Consider the following 19,739-nt stretch of genomic DNA (forward strand, 5'->3'; position numbering starts at 1 on the left):
TTCTGGTAATTCGTGTGGAACTAATAATGAGCCAGTAAAAATACGATGTTTTTGGTGAAATACAAATCTCATTTGAATATATTTTGAATAATGTTTAATAATTTGTTGAAAAGCATAATAAGCATTTAACTGTTGTGGGGTATTAACTATTCGATTAATTTTTGGAAGAAATGCATCCAAATAACCCCCAAGTAATTGAGAAGAACCATCTCGAAGAACACGGTGTAAAGTCACTAAAGATTTGTATTGCTGTAATGGATTAAATGATAAAATCCATTTTGCTAATTCTGAATAAAATGAAGGAACACCTCCTGAAAAACTTTTGACGACAATTGTTCGAATGTGTTTAGGTTTAGGAGGACAGTTAGAAGTATTGCAAGCTTTTCTAGTTGCTAATTTAACTTTATAATCAACAAATTGCATTGATAATTAGTTCATAGAGTGAAACATTTAAAGCTAAATCCCTTGGTAACTTATCATAAAAAAGATCTGGAGATTGTAACTTACGGACAATACAGTTTATATTGCAAAATTCAATAACTATAGAAAATTCAATTTTAAGTTTTAAAAAAAAGTAAAAACAAAAATTCAAAGAAAAGACAAAAAAAAAATAAGATATAATAGTTTCAATGTCTCTAAAGAATACATCTTCTCCTCTACCTGATCCTTCTTCTAAGTTATCACTTTTGGTAGAGACATTAGAATCAATTCATTATAGAAGTAAAGATGATATAGTATATCAAGCATCAAAAGTATTTCTTGAAAACATATCTTCATTAGAGGATCCTTTATTAGTCTTATCTCCTCTAAACCAAAATTTATTTGTTCAATTGTTGGATGCTATTTTTAAGAGTAAAGATAGAAATAAGTTATTATCCATTTTTGTTCCATTGATAACACCAGATTTAATGACTTCAGAAACGTTATCATTAGTATGTTCATCTATGTTATCTGTTCTTCCATTTTCTTCTACAGGAAAAGATTCTTTATTACCTATTGTTTTAACTTCTTTTACAAATCTTTCTCGTTGTAGATTACATGATGAAGTATATTCACTTCTTATTTCATGTTTATTTGACCTTCATGTAATACTCCTTCCAAATGCTCCAGAAGCTCAACGAGTAAAAGACTTAATTCAAACCTTCATTGATGTTTCACCACAAACTCCAATGTATTCTAATGGGATTCCACCCGTTGTTACATTATTAACAACGTCAGCAAAATATTCTACTGATGATTGGTGTTCACCAGATGCTGTTCATGTTAAAAGTGACAATAAATATATGACATCAGTAAACTTTAGTTCTCGTATAAGAAGTGATATAGAAAAACATAGAGAAGAAAAAATAAAATTTGTTAAAACACTTTCTAATGAAAATCAAAAATATTTTAATTCAAGAGCTCATGCCCATGCAGTTAAATGTATTTTATTAATATTTACAATTGCTGATCATCATATATTACAACAATATGACGATTGGAAGAAACCATTGATTGATTGTTTAATTGCTAATGGATTTACAACAGAACCACAAAAATATATTCCAACATTAAAAATATTTATTGAAGTAATGTCTTCACCAATACTTCATGTAAAAGGATTATCAGTTATTTTTGAACGATTATATTTATTTATACTTAACTCTTCACTATCTACTCCTCAACAAAAACAATTAACATTAGAAATGTTAGTATCTTTAACAGAAAAACAAGAATGCATTATATCAATGTTTCAATTATATGATTGTAGTATTGTTGCACCAAATGTTATTAGGTCATTAGTTAAAACATTATCTGATGTAGTTTATGGAAAAATAAAATCAATAGAAAAATTTGTTAGTAAACAATTTGATACTGATAATCGTATGAGAGCATTAAAATGTATATTAAATATTATTGATAATATCTCAACTATTCAAATTAATTATTCGTCTCTTCCTTCTACTATTGAACAACGTATGGAAAGAAAAGTATTATTAGAAAATGGATTCCCATTATTTGCCAACAACCCAAAAGATGGAGTTGAGTATTTTGTTTCAAATAAATTTTGTGAAAACTCTTCCCGTTCTATTGCTGACTTTTTATTAAGTACTCAAGGATTAGATAAACGTCGAGTGACAGAATATATATCTAATTTAGGTAATGATGGAAATGATGCATTAAATAAATTAATAAAAGAAATAGATTTTAGTGGGGAAAGATTTGATGATGCTCTTCAGAGAATGTTTTTGATGTTTTGTGCTCCAGGAGAAGTTCAAATAGTAGATAATATTATTGAACGTTTTTCTGTTAGATATGCTGAATGTAATGCTGCATTAAATATGACTCCAGAACAAATTTATTTATTAGCTACATCAGTAATGTGTGTTGCTCTTGATACAAAAACAAAACGAATTACTTTTAAACAATTTAGTGAAATGATTGGTAATGTAGGAAATATTAATATTGATATTAAAGGATTGTTTCAACGAGCAGCTAGTGGTTCATTTGCACTTGCTGAATGTTTAACAGGAATAGACTCAAATATTGTAAATGATCTTGAAGTTAAAGAAAGAGTATTAAGAACATTATCAGGAATTGATGCAAATATGATTAGAATATATCAAACAAAAGAAGAAGGTAAATTAGAAAATTCTATTGATGTGATTAAAGCATTTATTAAAAGTACATTGATTTCATGTACTGATATTTGTAGATATTTATTTTTTAATGAAGAGACAGGTGATTTTGTTGAGAATTCATTAAGAGGAATGCAAAAATTAATTCATATAACTGCTTATTGTGGTATGTCAGAATGTGATGACCTTACTTCTGATATCTCATTATGGACAATGCTTCTTTCTCCTGAAGAAATGACTCCTAAGCATGTTCTTGCAATTAGGTATATAATTAATATATGTAAAGAAGAAGGTCCATTATTAAAAAATGCATGGTTATCATGTCTAAAAGTAATAAGTCATTTAGATAATCTTGGATTAATGCCAAAACCATATGGAGATGTTTCTGAAGTAAAAGTTATGCCAAAACCACAACATCAAATTTATTATCCAGAATATCTTGGTATATTTACATTTGTTAATAATGGTCTTCGTGTTGCAAATAAAAAATTTGACCAAAAAACTCTTACTACTTTAAAACAATTACTTCAAAAACATTTGTCTGTTATCAATGATATATTCATTAAAGAGGCTGTTGCACCAAATGAAAATTTCTTATGCTTCTTAAACTCTTTAAAAACTGTTATTATGACAGAGATTAACACATTATCTCCTCAATACTTTTTGTTTAATATTCTTATTCAAATATTATTAATGATAGTTGGTAGAGAACAAAATATTATTAGTCAAGCATTAATTATTGCATGTGATATTTATGTAAGAGCTGGACTTCATCCACACTGTGTTCTTGCAAAACAAGCAGTTAAAGCATTAGGACTTTTACAATCAAAATTTCCACAGAATGATATTATTTTAAATTCTTTAATGATTATTATGGCAGACTCTGCTGTACCACAAGTAAGAGATGCAATAATAGAAACAATAGAATCTATTTTAGATGGCTATAAACCATCTCAAAAAATGAACTGGAAAGCTATTATTAATATTTTAAATTTAGCAGCACTAGACTCATCTCCTAATATTATTATTAGAGGATTTTCTTCATTTAGATTATTAACAATTAAAACATTTGATGAAGAAACACAATATCTAATTACAAAAGGACTTCAACTATATTCAAAAAATTGTTCTAATGAAAAAATGACACGAGACCTTGTTGCACTTGCAAATAGTTATTTGCAAGAAAAAAAACAATTAACAGAAGTTATGTATATTTGGGGAGGAATTATTGGATCAAATTATGTTGAATGTTCAGTTGAAGCAATGAAATATTTATTAATTCAATTAGAAAGTAATAAGTCAGAAATGACTTGGAACGTTGTTTATACACAAATAGTTCCTCTAATATATAATAATATTGAAAAAAAAGATAAAGAATGGATAACAACTGTTGGAATGACATTTGCTCTTAATCTTTCTTCATTTATTGCAAATAAAAAAGTTCCAATTAGATATATCGAAGTAGAATTAATGATTTGTCATATACTTTGTTGTTCTCCACTTCATTTTGGTATTTCTGTTTCTGGACTATTAGTTCAAGACATTATTGAAGTAGTTTCTCATCACGACAATTGTTGTGATGGATTCAAATTAATTATGGAACTTGTTCATAGTCATATTGCTGCAGTAGTCTTGAAAAAAGTTAATTTAAGAGTTAAAACATCTAAATCTAGTAAAGAGATGATTGGAATTATTAAGTGTTCAGCATGTAATAAAGAATTTAGTTCACATTTAGCATTTATATGTCCATATTGTAAAGAGCATTATTATTGTAGTTTAGAGTGTCAAAAGAAAAAAGAAATAAACCACCTTCCACAACCAATTGTCAATCATTATGAAACATTCCAACCTACAGATAATAAAACGTTATTAACCTGTGACCTTAAAATATTTATTGTATTAAAAGAAATGGTTCATGACATTGCATCTCATGAAAAATCTGATGAAATGCTTCAATCTTTACAATCAGTAATAGATGAGTATTCTTCAGTTTATAATGACATAGAAAAAACAAGTTATATTGAATGTTTTGGGTTAGTCGTAGATGCAGCAATAGATTGTTTTATTTCTTTATCAATAGAGTCTTCTCAATTTACAATGATTAACTTATTATTTAAAATGACAGATAAAGTTATATCAGTAGTTTGTGATAAATTACTTCAAGAACATACAACTATAGTTTGTTTTATTTTTTTTTCAATTTAACTCATATAGTTATTAACTTCTGTAGTTAAACCAAATGAAATCTTCTCTAAATCTTTCTGTATTACCAAACACTTCCCAAGCTAAAAAATTAAAACTTCGATTTGACTCGTTATAACAATGTTATGACTAAATTTTCATAATGAAATTAATTAATTTATTAAATTAAATAAAAAAAAGAGTTTTATTAAAGCAAAAGAGATGAATTTCAATGAATTCATTGAACAACAAGTTCTACAGTAATGTCATTAAAATCTTCATGTTTTAAAGCAGTAATAACAGCATTACGTATAGTGTCAGAATTAGCTTCTGGAACAATAGAAATAACTGTTGTAACAACTAAACAACTTTCAGAAAATTCCCATAAATTTAACTTAATAACATCTTTAACACCAGCAATTTGAATGAGTTTAGATTTAATTAAATCATCATCATATCCTTTAGGAACTGATTGTAATAACATTGAAGCAGAATTCTTTAACAGTGGAAGTACACTACAAAAAATCATTGCTGAAAGACATAATGAACAAATAGGATCAGAAATAAGCCACCCAAAATATTCTACTAAATAAGACGAAATAATAACTCCAACTGAACCTAATGTATCAGAAAGAACATGTAAAAATATACCTTCCATATTATTATCTTTTGCTTTCTTTTTCTTTGGTTGATTTAAATGTATTGGACAATTACAATTTGAAATTTCTATATCTTCATCAGTATCACGAAAAGCGAAGACACCAATGATATTAACTAATAACCCAAGGAAACTTACCATCAATAATGCGTCAACTTTAATATCCGATGGATGGATTAAACGATGAATACTTTCTAATAAAACAAAAAATGCAATATATACCAAGAACAATGCATTAACGAATCCAGACAATGTCTCTGATCTACCATATCCATAAGTAAATAATCTGTCTGGAGCCCATCGCGCTATAACAGTAGCTACCAATCCCATTGCCAATGCCACACAATCAAATAACATATGAAATCCATCAGATATTAATCCTAATGATCCACTCCACCATCCATAAGCAACTTCAACAAACATAAAAGCTAAATTTATTAAGAAATAATAAAATAATTTTCTACTCTTTGGATGACCAAGTGTTTGTTGTAATCCACGAGTAAATAATACCTTTAATGGAATATTAATTCTCATCATTCCTGAAGAACCACCAATTGAAAACAATTGCATATCATTATTTGTGGGTAAGGAAATATACCATAAAGGAATAATCACTAATATTGGTAATAAAGAAGTTCCTCGAAGGAAATTGGATATTATACATGTTATGACAATAGAGACGTGACGGTATTGTGGGTCATGAGATAATGGAATATGAACAAGGAATGATACTATAATTGATAAAATTGGAGGAATATATCCATTAATTACTTTAACTGGTAAAAAGTAAACAATTACACATAATGGCAATAACACCAATGACTGATTTAATGGAGTTGTTTGTCTTTTTCTTAATACATATTGAAATGGAATACATATTAATGGAACAATACTCCACCAACTTAAAGAAGAGAGATGAAGAATGATATGAAGGATCAATAGTGTTGGAGATGTTATAGGTAATAACGTAGCAAGTGAGGTTGAGGCATGAACCATTAATGAAAGAGTTGATAAAAAGAAATGTATCAATTGGAGGTAAACAGTTCCGTTGTGATTTGTAAATAATAGTTTGTAATTATTAATATTAAATTGGGACAAAAACGTTTGAAGTGAAATTGAAATAAAAAGTATTGTTGGAGAAATAAATATTTCATTATTTAAACAACACAAACATATCATGAATTGAAATAAAGGAATAGGACTAGGAATCATTACTATTTTACTTCACTTTAGTATTTTTTGTTTTTTCTTTTAATTTTTTTTTAAGTTCTTCTACAATAAAGATATTCTTTTAAAACAATTACCAAAATTATTATTTACTATTCTATTTATTAATTATTAATTTAATGAAAGAAAAATATCAATTTTCAATTAAATCATATTTTGAAGGAATTGGTTCTTGCTCTAAATGTTTAGAGACAAATTTAAAAACAGATTTGGGAATTGAATTTGGGTTAGAATTTCCTGGTTTAAATTCTTGTAATATTTTCAGTAATAAATTGTATTTAACAGTTGGAAATACCTCTTCTTTTAACTTCATAAGATCGACGTTTAATGGCATTGTCAGTAAACGAGATACCTCAATAATAGGGATAAATTCTTCTCTATATTTTCTTAATACAGTAACTTGGTCCATTTCATTCTGAATACAAATCCCAAAATAGTTTAATTGAAATCCTTTTGAACCATCGACATTATGCGAATCTACAATTCCTTCAAAAATAGAATAGATAGAGAAATGGAACAATTGTCTAATAAAAGAATTAGCATATGTTGAACTAATCTGACAGACTGACTCATATACAGATGATATAAAACGAACATAAGCTGTAGCAATTCCTTCTTCAAAATTAGATTTTGTAGAATCAAATGCTGTAGATAAAATTAAATTTTTTAACATTCCTTCGACACGTTCTTGAACTAATTTTGTTAGTCGCTTCTTTGCATCTTTTAATATCTTTTCAATTTGTAACTTACATTGACTTTCGATATTATTCTCTTCTTCATATCCAAATTTAATTACTTTGAATGTTTCCATAATTTTGATTAACCAAACACAATCAATCCAATCTTCCATACTAATTGGAATAATATTTAGTTCAATATGGGCGTCATTATCACTCCACCATTTCTTTAATAATTCAATAAAATTATCAGTACAATAAAAATCTCCTTTCATATTTTTTAAAGAATCAAAAATTTCTTGAAGATCAATTGGTCCAGATGATGGAGGGTATGTAACAACCATTAGTTGTTCATCAGTTTCATCGTCAATATCATTTACCATGTCTTCAAGAGTTCGTGGAACTTCAATATCATTACCAACCTTTTTTGATATTAATTTTTCTTCTTCTTCTTCTGATTCAGTTTGTTTAAATCTTACCATTTTAACTTTCTTTTCATCTGAATTATTAGCATACGTTATGTCAGTAAGTGTATTTTTATTCCATATCGTTAAATGACATTCAAATGAAAAATCACTTTTCTCAGCTTTAATTTTAATATTTATCTCACGTTTAATTTTAACAGTTGTAAATGGAGACAAATCAACAAATCCAGTTCCAAAAATTATTTCTTTCTTTTTTTTTTGATTGGTTATGTTTTGTATTAATGTAAATTTTAAATTTTGTTTTGTAATTTTTGTTCCATATAGTTTCACTTCATTACAGAGAACTTCTATTATATCATTCTCAGTTCCAGTGATTGTTCTATTTGAACATTTCAAATTTTCAATCACACCTTTCATACTTGAAAATGACCACTTCAATAAAAAATCTCCGTCATCACTAGGAACATTCTTAAGGTAATTAATTTGAACTTCCATAACACATTTATTTTGTCCTTTCTTCATAACAAGATTGATTTATTCATTTCAAGATAGTTTTATCTCTTTTCGTTTTGGAATCTCATTTTTAAAGAGTCAAAAGGAATCACACAAAAAATAATAGAATAAAATGATATTAAAAATGTATAAAAAACACAAAATTATAAAGAATTAAGAAAGAACTAAAAAGGAATAATAAAAGAATTAAAAAAATTAAAAGAAGAAAAAAAATTAGGTAAGAACCCTACTAAAACTAAAAAGTAGCAAACTGATCGGAATCAATGGCTGATATCAAGAAAGACATTAAAGCACCAGTCACCCCAAAAGTCTACAAGAACATTACAATTACCATTACTTCTACTAAGGTTAAAGCTGTTGAAAATCTTTGTGCTGAAGTTAAAGAAAATGGAAAGAAGAAAGGTGTTCAAGTTAAAGGTCCAGTCAGAATCCCAACTAAAATTCTTAGAATCACCACTAGAAAGACTCCATGTGGTGAAGGTTCAAAAACCTGGGATCATTATCAAATGAGAATTTATAAGAGAGTTTTGTCTATGAAAACTACTCCAGAAACTGTTAAAGAAATTGTTTGTTAATTATTTTTAGTCATCTTATTTATTACATGTGTATTAATAATTTAGACTTCTCTCAAAGTTGAACCAGGAGTAGAACTTGAAGTTGCCATGTTCGATTAAGTAATCGGTTCTGATTAGTTGTTTTTTGGTTTTCTTTCTTTTTTTAAAGTAATTTTATGTAATACTTTTTAATAAAAAAAACAAAGTAAATAAACTGGTGGTGTAAAAGTTAGTGGAAAATTCTTTAAAAAGAAAGCTGAAAAGAAAAAATGAACTAATATTTTGTATTTCATTATTCTACTTAATGAGTGAAGGAAACACATATCAATTTAAAATAGTTTTACTAGGAGATAGTAGTGTTGGTAAATCTAGTATTGTCCTAAGGGTATGTAAAGATGAATATAAAGAATTCCAAGAAAATACTATTGGTGCAGCGTTTTTAACAAAAACTCTTATTGTTGATGGAGATACTATAAAATTTGAAATTTGGGATACTGCTGGACAAGAAAGATATCATTCACTAACTCCAATGTATTATCGTGGAAGTAATGCTGCATTAGTTGTTTATGATATTACTTCAGATGTTTGTTTTCCATTTTTGATATTTAAACAAAATAAAACAGGATGGATAGACTAATAAAAATTTAGTCTTCTTTTACTCAAGCAAAAAAATGGATAGATGAATTAAGGGGATCAGGTAATGAAGCTATTATCTTCTTAGTGGGTAATAAATGTGATTTGGCTGATTCTCGTGTTATTACAAAAGAAGAAGCAGAAGGTTATGCTCGTAGTTTATCTATAGATTACATTGAAACATCAGCAAAAGCAAATATTAATGTTAATGAACTATTTGATCAAATCGCAAGAAAATTACCAAGAAATGAAAAAGGTTTGATTGATCCAGATGAGGTTCTTATTTCAAACAATAAAACTGATAACAAAAAAGGCTGTTGCTGAATATCTTAAATAAATGAATTTTTGCTTATTCAATTACTTTTTTCTTTCTATTAGTTATATAACAATTTTATATGAAATAAAATTTTCATGATGATTAAACCTAAATATTTAATATAGTTTTTAATTAATAATATTAACTATTATAATTATTCAATCACAAAAATCAATCTTTATTAGTTAATACACTTAACTTTATTGTAATGGACCTTCAGAAGGAAGACAACCAAGTTCATAAGATTCGGCTTCAGGTATTGGACATTCAGTTGGCGTTATGTTAGGTTGTTGTGATATAATCACACCTAAATAATCAGGACCAAAAACTACTATTACTTATTAATAATGATATTAGAATTATATTTAATATAAACAAACTTGAGCTGAGTGGTGTTGAGCATGAAATGGGAGTTGTTTTTCCATTCAGTTGAAATTTAATTTGATGAAATGGTTTTGGATTGGGTGTTGATTTACAGTAATACTTTTTTTTTGGAGGGTTACTTAAAGGGATATTTGGGTCATCATAAACTTGTTGTTTCAGTTGTATTAATTCAAGGTATCGTTCATGGTATTGATTTCTTTCAAAAGAAGTTTTAGAAGGGTCTTTCATTGATTCGTCTATTCTTTTTATTTCACCTTCTATTCTTTGTAACTAGGTAATTAGTATTCAGTTTGATTATGGTTAGTACTTTTATATTCAAACCTTCCTATGTGGCCAGCGTTTAATACCTAAATCCCTACATAGTTTTTTAACTGATGTAGCTGACATGCCTACAATACGAGCAACCTCTTGTAATGGCCTATTATAATTATTTTTTAGAACGATTGCAATTTCTTTTGCAGACTTTTTAGTGTCAGAAGAATCTAAGAGCTGAATTAATTCTAGTGTTGAGAGGAATTCAATTACTCATGACAAAAGAAGAGTAAAACAGAAAACAAACAATGAACGTATTCAGTTGGTAGTGACTCACTTGACATTCTAATTCTTCTTGATAAAACTGGCTTAAATTCTCTAATAAGATAATATCTTATCACAACTCACAATGGACGGTCAAGAATATTTTTCTTTTTTTTTCATTTTATTATCAAAAACAAAAAATTTTTGTAATAAAAAGCACAAATAAAACCTAATATCAAAAAGATAAAAGTCAGGAGGGAACTTGAAAAAATAAATAAGATATGAACTGGTTAGGGTTATATTTAAGAGATTTAAAAAACTTATATTTCATCACTTAACCTTACACAATGGAAAGAAGAAGATATGGCAATAAATCATTCTCAAATTCAAGAAGATATAGAAATAATAATCAAAGAATTAATGGAGATTCAATGCCACCAAGAAGAGATAAAAATGATAGAGAAACACCAGCACCTCAATATGTCAAAGTTCGAGTAACAAATCTTGGACCAAAGGTGACTGAAGAAGATATTAATGTTTGTGATCTTTTCTTTTGAAATGAAAATGAAAGATATAGTTGTCGTTCAATTTAATAAGATATGGTGATATTCTTTTTAAAGAAAATAATAAGTAAAAAGTACCATGATCAAGTAATTATGGTTTAAGAAATTGATTACTTTATTGAACGGATAAAGAGAAATTGAATATTTTTAATAATATTAACGTTGTATTAATGAAAAAATAAAATAGTAATTGATATAATAGAAATTATGCTCTATGAATCAAGTAGAACCATTAAAAGCCTTTTTAAAAGCACAACAAGATGGAAGTAATATTGCCACAGTTCTTTTTAAAACAGAAGAAGATGCTAACAAAATTATTAATGCATACAAAAATGTAGAATTTGATGGTAAATTAATGAATTTTGAAATTATTTCAACAAAAAGCCACCAAGGACATCACAATGATAGGAGAAGACGTTTACATGATGGAAGAAATAGACAAAGACGATTTGGAGGTATGAGACGAGGATTTAGAAATAGTTTGATTGATAATGTTACAAGAGAGATTATTAGAAGAGAACGTATGTATGAACAAAATCTATCAGGAAAAAGAGGAAGGTTTGATGGTAGAAGAGGATTAAGTCGTATTGGTAGAAGACATATGAACCACAGTAATAGAAGAAATGATAATAGAATAAAAAGAAATACAAATGAAAGAAGACAACCAAGAATGTCTTATGAAAAGAGATTGGAGAATATGAATTCCAAATTAGAAGCTTATATGAAGTCATAATGGAATAACGTTGATTTTATTTTTAATAATTTGTTTAATTATTTTAAGTTATCTTAAGAGTATTAATAAAGAAAATAAAAAATAATAATAATTTACTATTATATAATAATATTTCATTTCTTTTTATTTTATTTAGAAAGTGATTATTTGGTTATATCGTTTTCTTCTTTATAGATTTTATTGTTTGTTTCTTTCTTATTCAACTTTTATAATTTTGATTCGTCTAACCTTTTATTATGTATTTGAATTATTTAACACTAAATAAAAATTGTTATCTTTGCTGAAATAATTTAAAAATATTGGGCATTGAAAAAATATTATTTAATATTGAAACAAAATTTGAGTTATTTATTCACTGTACTAATATTTATTTCTTAATAAAAGTATTATTTGGTTTATTGTATCAATTATTAATAGGTACTTCAATAACTCTATTACCAAAAAACTTATATTAAATTTTACAAACAATTCATATCAAAGAATTTATGACTTAGCCAATAAATCAAATTGTTATATTTATTAAAGTTATTGGTTTAATGTGTATATGTCATATTTAGACTAGTACTATATTATATAAAGATGAGTCACTATTTTAAGATATCTCTAGCCTTATTATAAATACGATATTTCTATAACACTCACTTCAAACATACTTTGTTGTTCATTTACTCATTTTTCATTAAGTTTACATAACACCTTTTGAGTTTAAATATTTTTCGTCTTTGTTATTAAATTGGGTTAATGTACAAGAAAGAAATATATAAGACTCAACCACATCACGTCACCATCTTTTATTATTGTAATGAAAAAGTTATTCGTTTTTGGCTTATTTCTCTTATAAGTTCATCACTAGACACATTATTTTTCATAACCATCAACATCTATGCTCTTTCTTGAATCGTATAAGAGGAAAGTTGATGTTTTTTAAATTGTTTCATAATAAGTTAATACCTTATTCTGTTTTTATTTTTGTAGATGTTCTGTTAGAATGTGTTAATAAAAAGACCAAACACCGCATGTATTTCTTGTTATTGATGAGTTAAAGATATTATTCTTAAAAAATAATTAGTTAGAAAAACAATTATTTCTTTTTATAAATTTTTTTGTTATTTTATCTATCAATGGATAATTTTTATCTATTTTATAAGATATAAAAATAAGATTTTAAATTAAAACCTCATACAAGTGACTAAGTAGAACTTAAAATATAGAAATTATTACAAAGAAAATGGATAGGTGTGATCATGGACCGAATGTGAGATGTTTAAAATGTATGGCAAGAGACGCACAAAAAGCGGCTGAATTAAAAAAGAAAGAATCGAATAAAACAGCACAAAATCCAAATAGTTCTAGAAAATTATCATCATCACCTTCACAAGTAGGTGAAGGGGAAAAGGTCTATACCATTGGGGGTGGAGTCAAGAAAAACGCAGTAACTCATTTCAGTTCTGGAGTCTATAGACTTGGTGATGGTGGACCAATTAAACCAGCAACGCAAACTGCGAAAGGAAAACCAGTTAAATGGCTTTGTAATCATCCTCCAGGACAAAAGTGTAGTAATTGTTTATGTCCAAAAGGAGCAGCCAATGTTAAAAGGCAATGCAATCATCCACCAACAATGAAATGTCCTAATTGTATAGCTCCAGAAGAAGTTAAACATAATCAACCACAACAACCTCGAATTTATTTTCCAGCTACATGTCCTAACCATGGTCCACATGGATGTTGTACACTATGTCTTGCAAAATGGGATTATGAAAAAATTCGAATTCAAAAGCAAGATGCAGTATGTAAATTATGTCGTATGAACTTTATGGAAACAGATAATTTTCAAAGATATGTATCTCAAAGAAGTTTTTATGTTAATAGAATTGGTATATTATATGGAATATTTAAAGAAGACAGAGTACAAGTAGAAGCCATTTATGAACCACCTCAAGTTATTAACGAAGAAGGAGATTTTGAAATGAAACAAGAACAAACTCTTTTGCAAGTACAACAGATGGCAATTGAACTTGGATTAGAACGTGTTGGTATTATTTTTTCACATGCAAGAAGAGAAGAAATTTTAACAAGTCGAGAAATTATTGCAGCAGCACAACGACAATTAGAATGGGATAAAAGGTGTGTAACAGTTGTTGTAACACCAAATGAAACAGGAATTGAATCTAAAGTAGAATGTTATCAAGCATCGGAACAATTAATGGAATTAGTTAAAAAAGCAATAGTACAACCTAGTCAACCAAAAAATAATGAAATTAATTTAAAAGAATCAGTTTATTTATCACAAAAAGAAATTATGACTGTTGATCCAGTAGTTTTTGTTTGTAATGTTCCAATTCGTGCGTTTAAAGCAAAGACTATGTTTTTATCATCTAAATATCCAATTGAAAATAGACCACAAGAAGATGTTACATTACTTCAATTTAAAAAATATTTTGAAAGTGTTAAAACACTTCCAATTTATCAACAAATTTCAGATTTTCATTTATTAGTATTTTGTTTAGATTATGGAGTGTTTAGTTCACTTCATTCTGTAAAAGAGTGTGTTGTGAATAAAATAGAGAAACATGATATTAAAGAAGATATAAAACAATGGCTTGAAATGCCTTTGGACTGATTTTAATTATTATAACAAAATAATTATTTAGTTTTTATTTTATTGTTTTTCTTTTTGTTTATTATTATAACAAAACTTTTTAATACTTTGCTAATTATAAATTACTGTTTAATTCTTCCCCCCTTCTTCCATAGACAATTTTTGTTTGAAGTTCTTCCATAGGAACCTCTTTTAAAATTGTCTCGTCAGAGGGCTCATGATATATTAATGGAGATACTTTTTTACAAATCTGACATTCACAAGTCAAATCATTGAGACTTATTTTAAATCCATTTGAACTTAATGTATTTAATAAACATGGAGTACATATTAAATGGTTTGACGTTGCCGGTGAACAGTGAATCCAATTTAGTCCTATTATGTTATTTTTTGGTTTACATAAACATGAAAAACACATCTCATTATCATCATCACTTTCAACCATTTCACAAACAGGTGCTAATTTACCTTGTTTAATTAATGAAATTACTTGATTAATTAAATTGTGGTCATTGTACCATGGAAGTTCTGTAATTTCTTTGAACCATGGTTCATTTACTTCTAACTTATAATTTTGAAGAAATTGGCTGTGTTCTCTTTTCTTTCTTTCGATATACTCTTTTGAACAGACTAATTTCATTGGATATTGAATGCATCCAATTAATAAATATAATCTCTCTATTTCTTTGTTTTGCATCCTTTAAATACTTAATGAGTTTGTTTATTATATTTATAGAACAAGTTCATTTCTGGTTATAATGATGTTTATTTTTTTAAATTTTTTTATTTTTGTTTTCTTGAAAACTTAAATTTTATTTTTTCTTATTTTGTTGATAATAAATATGAAACAAGCTGTTCATTTATGAAATATAACTACTGAGGTATTTATTAAGTAATGATAAAATAATAAATAAAATGTGTTATAAACGTGTATTTAATTATTTACGAATCTTATTTTAATCTTATATTTATTAAATTAAAATGGAATCGGTGATGAACAATCAATTAATTAAAGAAATAGTAGAAACACTTCCAAATATTCAACAATCAATTGATGATATTACTAAGCATTATCAATATTATTTAGGAAGTATTAAAAATGAAATATTTGAAATGAGGGATAATGAAACATATTCAGAAGCAATTAAAAGAGGAGAAGGGATATTTGATAGAATTGATGAAACAGAAAGAAGAAGAAGAATGGTGATAGAAAAAGGACAGAAACAATAAATAAAATAGAAATAATAAAGAATAAAATGGAAAAGATAATAGAAGATAATAAGGATGAAGAAATATTAAGTAAAACAAAGAATGAACTAATCAATAAAATCATTTCAATTGAAGAAATGAATATGAAAGATAAAATTAAGAAATTAGAAGAAGAAATTAACAATATTAAAACAAGATTTAATAAGAAGAAAGAAGAATGGAACAAATATTACAGTGGTTATTTAGAGATAAACAAGAAACAAGAAGAAGAAAAAGAAAAGAAGAAACAAGAAGAAGAGAAAAAAAGAAAAGAAGAAGAAAGATTACAAATAATGAGAGGAATGAATACAATAGAAGAAATTCAACAACTAGAAGAATGGACATCAAGAAAAGTGTCCAATGTACTTTTTGATTCAGATAATGATAATTGGAATCAGAACACAATAACATTTATTCAAAGACTGATAAATAAAGAACATATAATAATTATTAATGAAGATGAAAATGGAAATAAATTTGGAGGATATGTTAATTCTAAAATTGATAAAGTTGGTAGTTTTATAAATGATTCAAAATCATTTTTATTTTCATTAGAATCAAAAGGAAGAATAGAAGGAATGAAGAAATTTGATATTAAAGTACCACAATATGCATTTTGGTTATCTAATCAATCAAGTGAATATTTATTTTCATTTGGATATGGAAATGGATGGGATTTTATTATAGGTAAAGAACATAATAAAACAAAGTCATCTTGTAAACAGTGTTCGTTTGAATATAAAGGAATAAGAAATGCCCTTTGTGGAAATGAGTATCCAAATATTGGTTTCACACCAAAACGGTTCATTGTAATTGAAATGAAATGATTTTATCAAATATTGTTTATTTGAAATATAAAAACTAAAAAAGAATTAAAATCAAATCAATAATGAAATGATGAATATAAAAATGATCATATTTCATTCTTGTTTTATTTTATTTCAGATACTCACACTCATTGTGTTAATTAAATAATAATAATATGAAGAGAAATGAAAGAAAAAAAAATAAATAAAGAGAATAAATAAAAGAGATAAATGATTTACTTTAATAAACAAAAAAACATATATCAAATATTAAACTTGGTTAATCTAATGATTAATCATTGAATATTAAATATAAATATAAAACAATATGAAAATAAGTATTAATTTATTATTATTTTGTGTTCATAAATGTTAATGTATTTTACATGTTCTATTTATTACATTGTAAATAATAGATAACTTTGGGTTTGTTAATTCAGTATATTTTATTAATTACTAACACATTCTGTTCATTTGGAAGTTCTTTTACTCTTTTTATCATTTCATTTATATCACAATATGGTTGTGTAGTTCTTCTTTAATAAAGTTGTTTTCAAAAGATTCATAAATGGATAAACAACAAAACAATACACAAGAAAAGATAAATGGAACAATCAAAATGGAAAGTTAAGAATAGAAGAATATACAATAGATTAGAAAGAAGTGAAAAAGAGTGAAATTAAGATAATAAATGAGAGAATAATAATTAAGAGAAATTAACGAACAAAAGAAAAAGAAAAAGAATAGAGAAATAACTTTGAATAAACGAATGAAATATTAATCTATAAGTAAACATAAAGAATAAAAAATCATCAACAAACAATAAGAATGATAGAAACAATAAGATTGATTTTACTCATCTAAAGTATTCAAATTTGAGTATGACTTAAATAATAATATTCATTGTACTATACTAAAAAGAGAATTAAAAGAATAAGAAATGTAGTTTGAATGAAGAAATAAAGAAAATTAAAATAAGAAGATAAAAAGAAGAATTAAAAAAGTATCATTTTAAGATTATGAATAATTATAATATTGTAAATGAAAACAATTCATTTCTATTTAACAAATATCTACTGATGTTGATTAATTAAATAATAATACTATATTATTTAACAAATTAAAAGAATTGATTATGAGTGAATTAAACAAATAAAAAGAATATTTAAATAATGAGAAAAAAAAAGAATTTAAGTTAAAGTAATGTAACATAATTTGAAGGGAATTGACCAGTTTGTCCATTTAATTCACCAATCCACCAATCTCCTTCTTTAGATAATACTTTAATAATATCTCCTGTTTTAATACTTAATTCATTTGTTTCTTGTGCTGAATAATCATAATTAACTCTACACATATTATTATTTGTTTTAGGTTGTTGATTTATTGGTGTTGGTTGAGTAGTAGAATTTCCACATGGCACTTGATAAGTTTGTTGTGGTGGAATGTATTGATTTGGCATAGTATTTTGTTGTGATTGATTAAATGATTGTTGTTGTGGAATGTATGGTTGTGACATAATTGTTTGATTAATCATTGGACTATTGTATAATTGTATTCGACGTTGTTGAACATTTGTTTCTTTTTCCATTGAATCAGCTGGTGCTTTAATAACATATTCTAAGTTAATTCCATTACTAGGAAGATTTTCAATCTTCTTTGGAACCTCTTCCCAAATTTCATTCATTCCATTCATAACTTCAGTGAAATTAACCATTAATGCTCTAACAACAGGAAGTACAATACCTTGAAAATCTTTACATAATTTATTTGTATCTTCAATAAGTTCTTCTTTAAGCCATTCATATTTTTCTTTAGCATATGTAAAATCAGTTTGTGCATCTGCAAGTCCTTTTTGTCGATTTACTGCTTTCTTTGTAATTTCCATTAATCTTTCATTATAAAATTCCATATCTTCTTTTCTTTTCTCTGCAACTTTGCATCTTCCTAAGAGTTCTTTAAATTGTTGTCCATATGCTCTTAATGGTGTTATTAATTCATTCATTAAATTTTGATATCTTGTTGAATCTCTTTCCATCTTTTGGAAAACAGAAATCGTTTCAGTGATTTGATTCATCTTTTCTTCTTCTCCTTCAGATATTTGAACACATAAATGGAGTGAATTCAATACATTTAGATGTTTTCCTGAAATATTGCTGACTGTTTTAGGAAGTTCTTCAACATATGTGATTACTTTATTGAATTCATTTGAAATATCACTTAATTTCTTTTTCATACTTTCATATTCAGTGTCAATAGTCTTTTTATTGACTCCAAGAACACTTTTAATTGCAAAAAATGATCGACTAATACTACTCATGTTGTTCCTTTGTTTTTATCCTATTTGTAGTTCTTTTCCCTTTTTCACTTTTTCAATCTTGTTTTGATTTCTCACATTTTTCTTTTTTCTAATTCCTATTTAATTTTTATCCTTTTATCTTTTTTTATCACAGTACAATTCTTTCTATTCTTTCTCTCATTCATTCCCATCACTACAACATAATCTAAACACCTCTATACTGTTTGTAATTATCTTCTTATACATTCTAAAACTCTTTTATTTACTCAAAATTTATAAACGAATAATCCAAAAAACTCTATCTTGTAATCAAACAACACTCATAATCTTATTGTTAATATCAGAGATAATGTTTAATTTAAATTGTTTAAGAGATTGGTATTATTATTAATTATTTCTATTCATTTATTGTGTTGTATTGTGTTGTTATCTTATTAATAATAAATGAATGATTTATTAATAATTATGGTTTAATTGTTATTATTTCTCATATCAGTCATTGTGTTTTGAATACCTTATTTCATCTATTCAATTCTATTTAATTATCATTAAATGTTATCATTCTTTTTATTAACTATTAATTCATTTAAGTACGATTTTATCATATCTTTAATTAAAAGAACACATTTTATCTTTTTTATATAATGTGCAATAAAATAATATATCATTTTTCATACACAATGATAGTATTAAAGAATCATTGTAAAATATCACCTCATTCATTAAAAATACTCAACTTATTTTCCACCAAATTTGTTTTAATGAAGATAATGTTCATATACCTTTCTC

The 19,739-nt window shown here is 26.1% G+C and overlaps 11 protein-coding genes across 11 annotated transcripts in view, besides 22 other annotated features; 5 read left to right on the forward strand and 6 right to left on the reverse strand.

Moving 5' to 3' along the window:
* Window positions 1-423, reverse strand: part of EDI_201180 (uncharacterized protein) — a gene marked incomplete at both ends in the record, with an annotated part of 534 nt that extends 111 nt beyond the window's left edge. Inside the window, one exon of the mRNA XM_001733501.1 lies at window positions 1-423. This exon is cut by the window's left edge and continues 111 nt beyond it. Coding sequence (XP_001733553.1) covers window positions 1-423 — 423 coding nt within the window.
* A 143-nt stretch (window positions 424-566) lies between these two features.
* Window positions 567-621: a microsatellite.
* An 8-nt stretch (window positions 622-629) lies between these two features.
* Window positions 630-4,938, forward strand: EDI_201290 (guanyl-nucleotide exchange factor, putative; the record flags this gene model as incomplete). Its single annotated transcript, XM_001741431.1, has 2 exons — window positions 630-4,796; window positions 4,849-4,938. 2 exons carry the CDS (start codon window positions 630-632, stop codon window positions 4,936-4,938), a joined length of 4,257 nt encoding a protein of 1,418 aa, XP_001741483.1.
* Window positions 3,593-3,614: a sequence feature (AT_rich).
* Window positions 4,939-4,950: 12 nt separating the features above from the next.
* Window positions 4,951-4,999: a sequence feature (AT_rich).
* Window positions 5,000-5,037: 38 nt separating this feature from the next.
* On the reverse strand, window positions 5,038-6,027 carry EDI_201300 (metal tolerance protein C2, putative; the record flags this gene model as incomplete). The annotated part of the gene is made up of 1 exon (XM_001741432.1): window positions 5,038-6,027. One exon carries the CDS (start codon window positions 6,025-6,027, stop codon window positions 5,038-5,040), a length of 990 nt encoding a protein of 329 aa, XP_001741484.1.
* Window positions 5,887-5,917: a sequence feature (AT_rich).
* A 735-nt stretch (window positions 6,028-6,762) lies between the features above and the next one.
* Window positions 6,763-6,842: a sequence feature (AT_rich).
* EDI_201310 (uncharacterized protein) lies at window positions 6,818-8,308 on the reverse strand (the record flags this gene model as incomplete). Its single annotated transcript, XM_001741433.1, has 1 exon — window positions 6,818-8,308. The coding sequence occupies one exon, from the start codon at window positions 8,306-8,308 to the stop codon at window positions 6,818-6,820; it is 1,491 nt and encodes a 496-aa protein (XP_001741485.1).
* Window positions 8,309-8,393: 85 nt separating this feature from the next.
* Window positions 8,394-8,512: a microsatellite.
* Window positions 8,513-8,562: 50 nt separating this feature from the next.
* On the forward strand, window positions 8,563-8,973 carry EDI_201320 (40S ribosomal protein S20, putative; the record flags this gene model as incomplete). The annotated part of the gene is made up of 2 exons (XM_001741434.1): window positions 8,563-8,865; window positions 8,920-8,973. 2 exons carry the CDS (start codon window positions 8,563-8,565, stop codon window positions 8,971-8,973), a joined length of 357 nt encoding a protein of 118 aa, XP_001741486.1.
* Window positions 8,974-9,011: 38 nt separating this feature from the next.
* Window positions 9,012-9,054: a sequence feature (AT_rich).
* A 103-nt stretch (window positions 9,055-9,157) lies between these two features.
* On the forward strand, window positions 9,158-9,810 carry EDI_201330 (rab5, putative; the record flags this gene model as incomplete). The annotated part of the gene is made up of 2 exons (XM_001741435.1): window positions 9,158-9,436; window positions 9,502-9,810. The coding sequence occupies 2 exons, from the start codon at window positions 9,158-9,160 to the stop codon at window positions 9,808-9,810; spliced, it is 588 nt and encodes a 195-aa protein (XP_001741487.1).
* A 101-nt stretch (window positions 9,811-9,911) lies between these two features.
* Window positions 9,912-9,961: a sequence feature (AT_rich).
* A 41-nt stretch (window positions 9,962-10,002) lies between these two features.
* On the reverse strand, window positions 10,003-10,782 carry EDI_201340 (uncharacterized protein; the record flags this gene model as incomplete). Its single annotated transcript, XM_001741436.1, has 4 exons — window positions 10,003-10,133; window positions 10,183-10,456; window positions 10,508-10,668; window positions 10,746-10,782. 4 exons carry the CDS (start codon window positions 10,780-10,782, stop codon window positions 10,003-10,005), a joined length of 603 nt encoding a protein of 200 aa, XP_001741488.1.
* Window positions 10,141-10,177: a sequence feature (AT_rich).
* A 78-nt stretch (window positions 10,783-10,860) lies between the features above and the next one.
* Window positions 10,861-10,918: a sequence feature (AT_rich).
* A 131-nt stretch (window positions 10,919-11,049) lies between these two features.
* On the forward strand, window positions 11,050-11,998 carry EDI_201350 (uncharacterized protein; the record flags this gene model as incomplete). Its single annotated transcript, XM_001741437.1, has 2 exons — window positions 11,050-11,238; window positions 11,468-11,998. The coding sequence occupies 2 exons, from the start codon at window positions 11,050-11,052 to the stop codon at window positions 11,996-11,998; spliced, it is 720 nt and encodes a 239-aa protein (XP_001741489.1).
* Window positions 11,999-12,011: 13 nt separating this feature from the next.
* Window positions 12,012-12,133: a sequence feature (AT_rich).
* Window positions 12,134-13,043: 910 nt separating this feature from the next.
* Window positions 13,044-13,173: a sequence feature (AT_rich).
* A 53-nt stretch (window positions 13,174-13,226) lies between these two features.
* EDI_201360 (nuclear protein localization, putative) lies at window positions 13,227-14,618 on the forward strand (the record flags this gene model as incomplete). Its single annotated transcript, XM_001741438.1, has 1 exon — window positions 13,227-14,618. The coding sequence occupies one exon, from the start codon at window positions 13,227-13,229 to the stop codon at window positions 14,616-14,618; it is 1,392 nt and encodes a 463-aa protein (XP_001741490.1).
* Window positions 14,618-14,703: a sequence feature (AT_rich).
* Window positions 14,704-14,712: 9 nt separating this feature from the next.
* Window positions 14,713-15,294, reverse strand: EDI_201370 (uncharacterized protein; the record flags this gene model as incomplete). Its single annotated transcript, XM_001741439.1, has 1 exon — window positions 14,713-15,294. The coding sequence occupies one exon, from the start codon at window positions 15,292-15,294 to the stop codon at window positions 14,713-14,715; it is 582 nt and encodes a 193-aa protein (XP_001741491.1).
* A 67-nt stretch (window positions 15,295-15,361) lies between these two features.
* Window positions 15,362-15,441: a sequence feature (AT_rich).
* A 39-nt stretch (window positions 15,442-15,480) lies between these two features.
* Window positions 15,481-16,875: a repeat region.
* A 78-nt stretch (window positions 16,876-16,953) lies between these two features.
* Window positions 16,954-17,010: a sequence feature (AT_rich).
* A 219-nt stretch (window positions 17,011-17,229) lies between these two features.
* Window positions 17,230-17,402: a microsatellite.
* Window positions 17,338-17,474: a microsatellite.
* A 262-nt stretch (window positions 17,475-17,736) lies between these two features.
* Window positions 17,737-17,777: a sequence feature (AT_rich).
* Window positions 17,778-17,846: 69 nt separating this feature from the next.
* EDI_201380 (proline-serine-threonine phosphatase interacting protein, putative) lies at window positions 17,847-18,971 on the reverse strand (the record flags this gene model as incomplete). The annotated part of the gene is made up of 1 exon (XM_001741440.1): window positions 17,847-18,971. One exon carries the CDS (start codon window positions 18,969-18,971, stop codon window positions 17,847-17,849), a length of 1,125 nt encoding a protein of 374 aa, XP_001741492.1.
* An 8-nt stretch (window positions 18,972-18,979) lies between these two features.
* Window positions 18,980-19,097: a microsatellite.
* Window positions 19,002-19,137: a microsatellite.
* A 244-nt stretch (window positions 19,138-19,381) lies between these two features.
* Window positions 19,382-19,417: a sequence feature (AT_rich).
* Between the last annotated feature and the right edge of the window lie 322 nt (window positions 19,418-19,739).

This window comes from Entamoeba dispar, genomic scaffold, assembly GCF_000209125.1.
Source record: "Entamoeba dispar SAW760 scf_1105229463765 genomic scaffold, whole genome shotgun sequence".
NCBI lineage: Eukaryota > Evosea > Mastigamoebida > Endamoebidae > Entamoeba > Entamoeba dispar.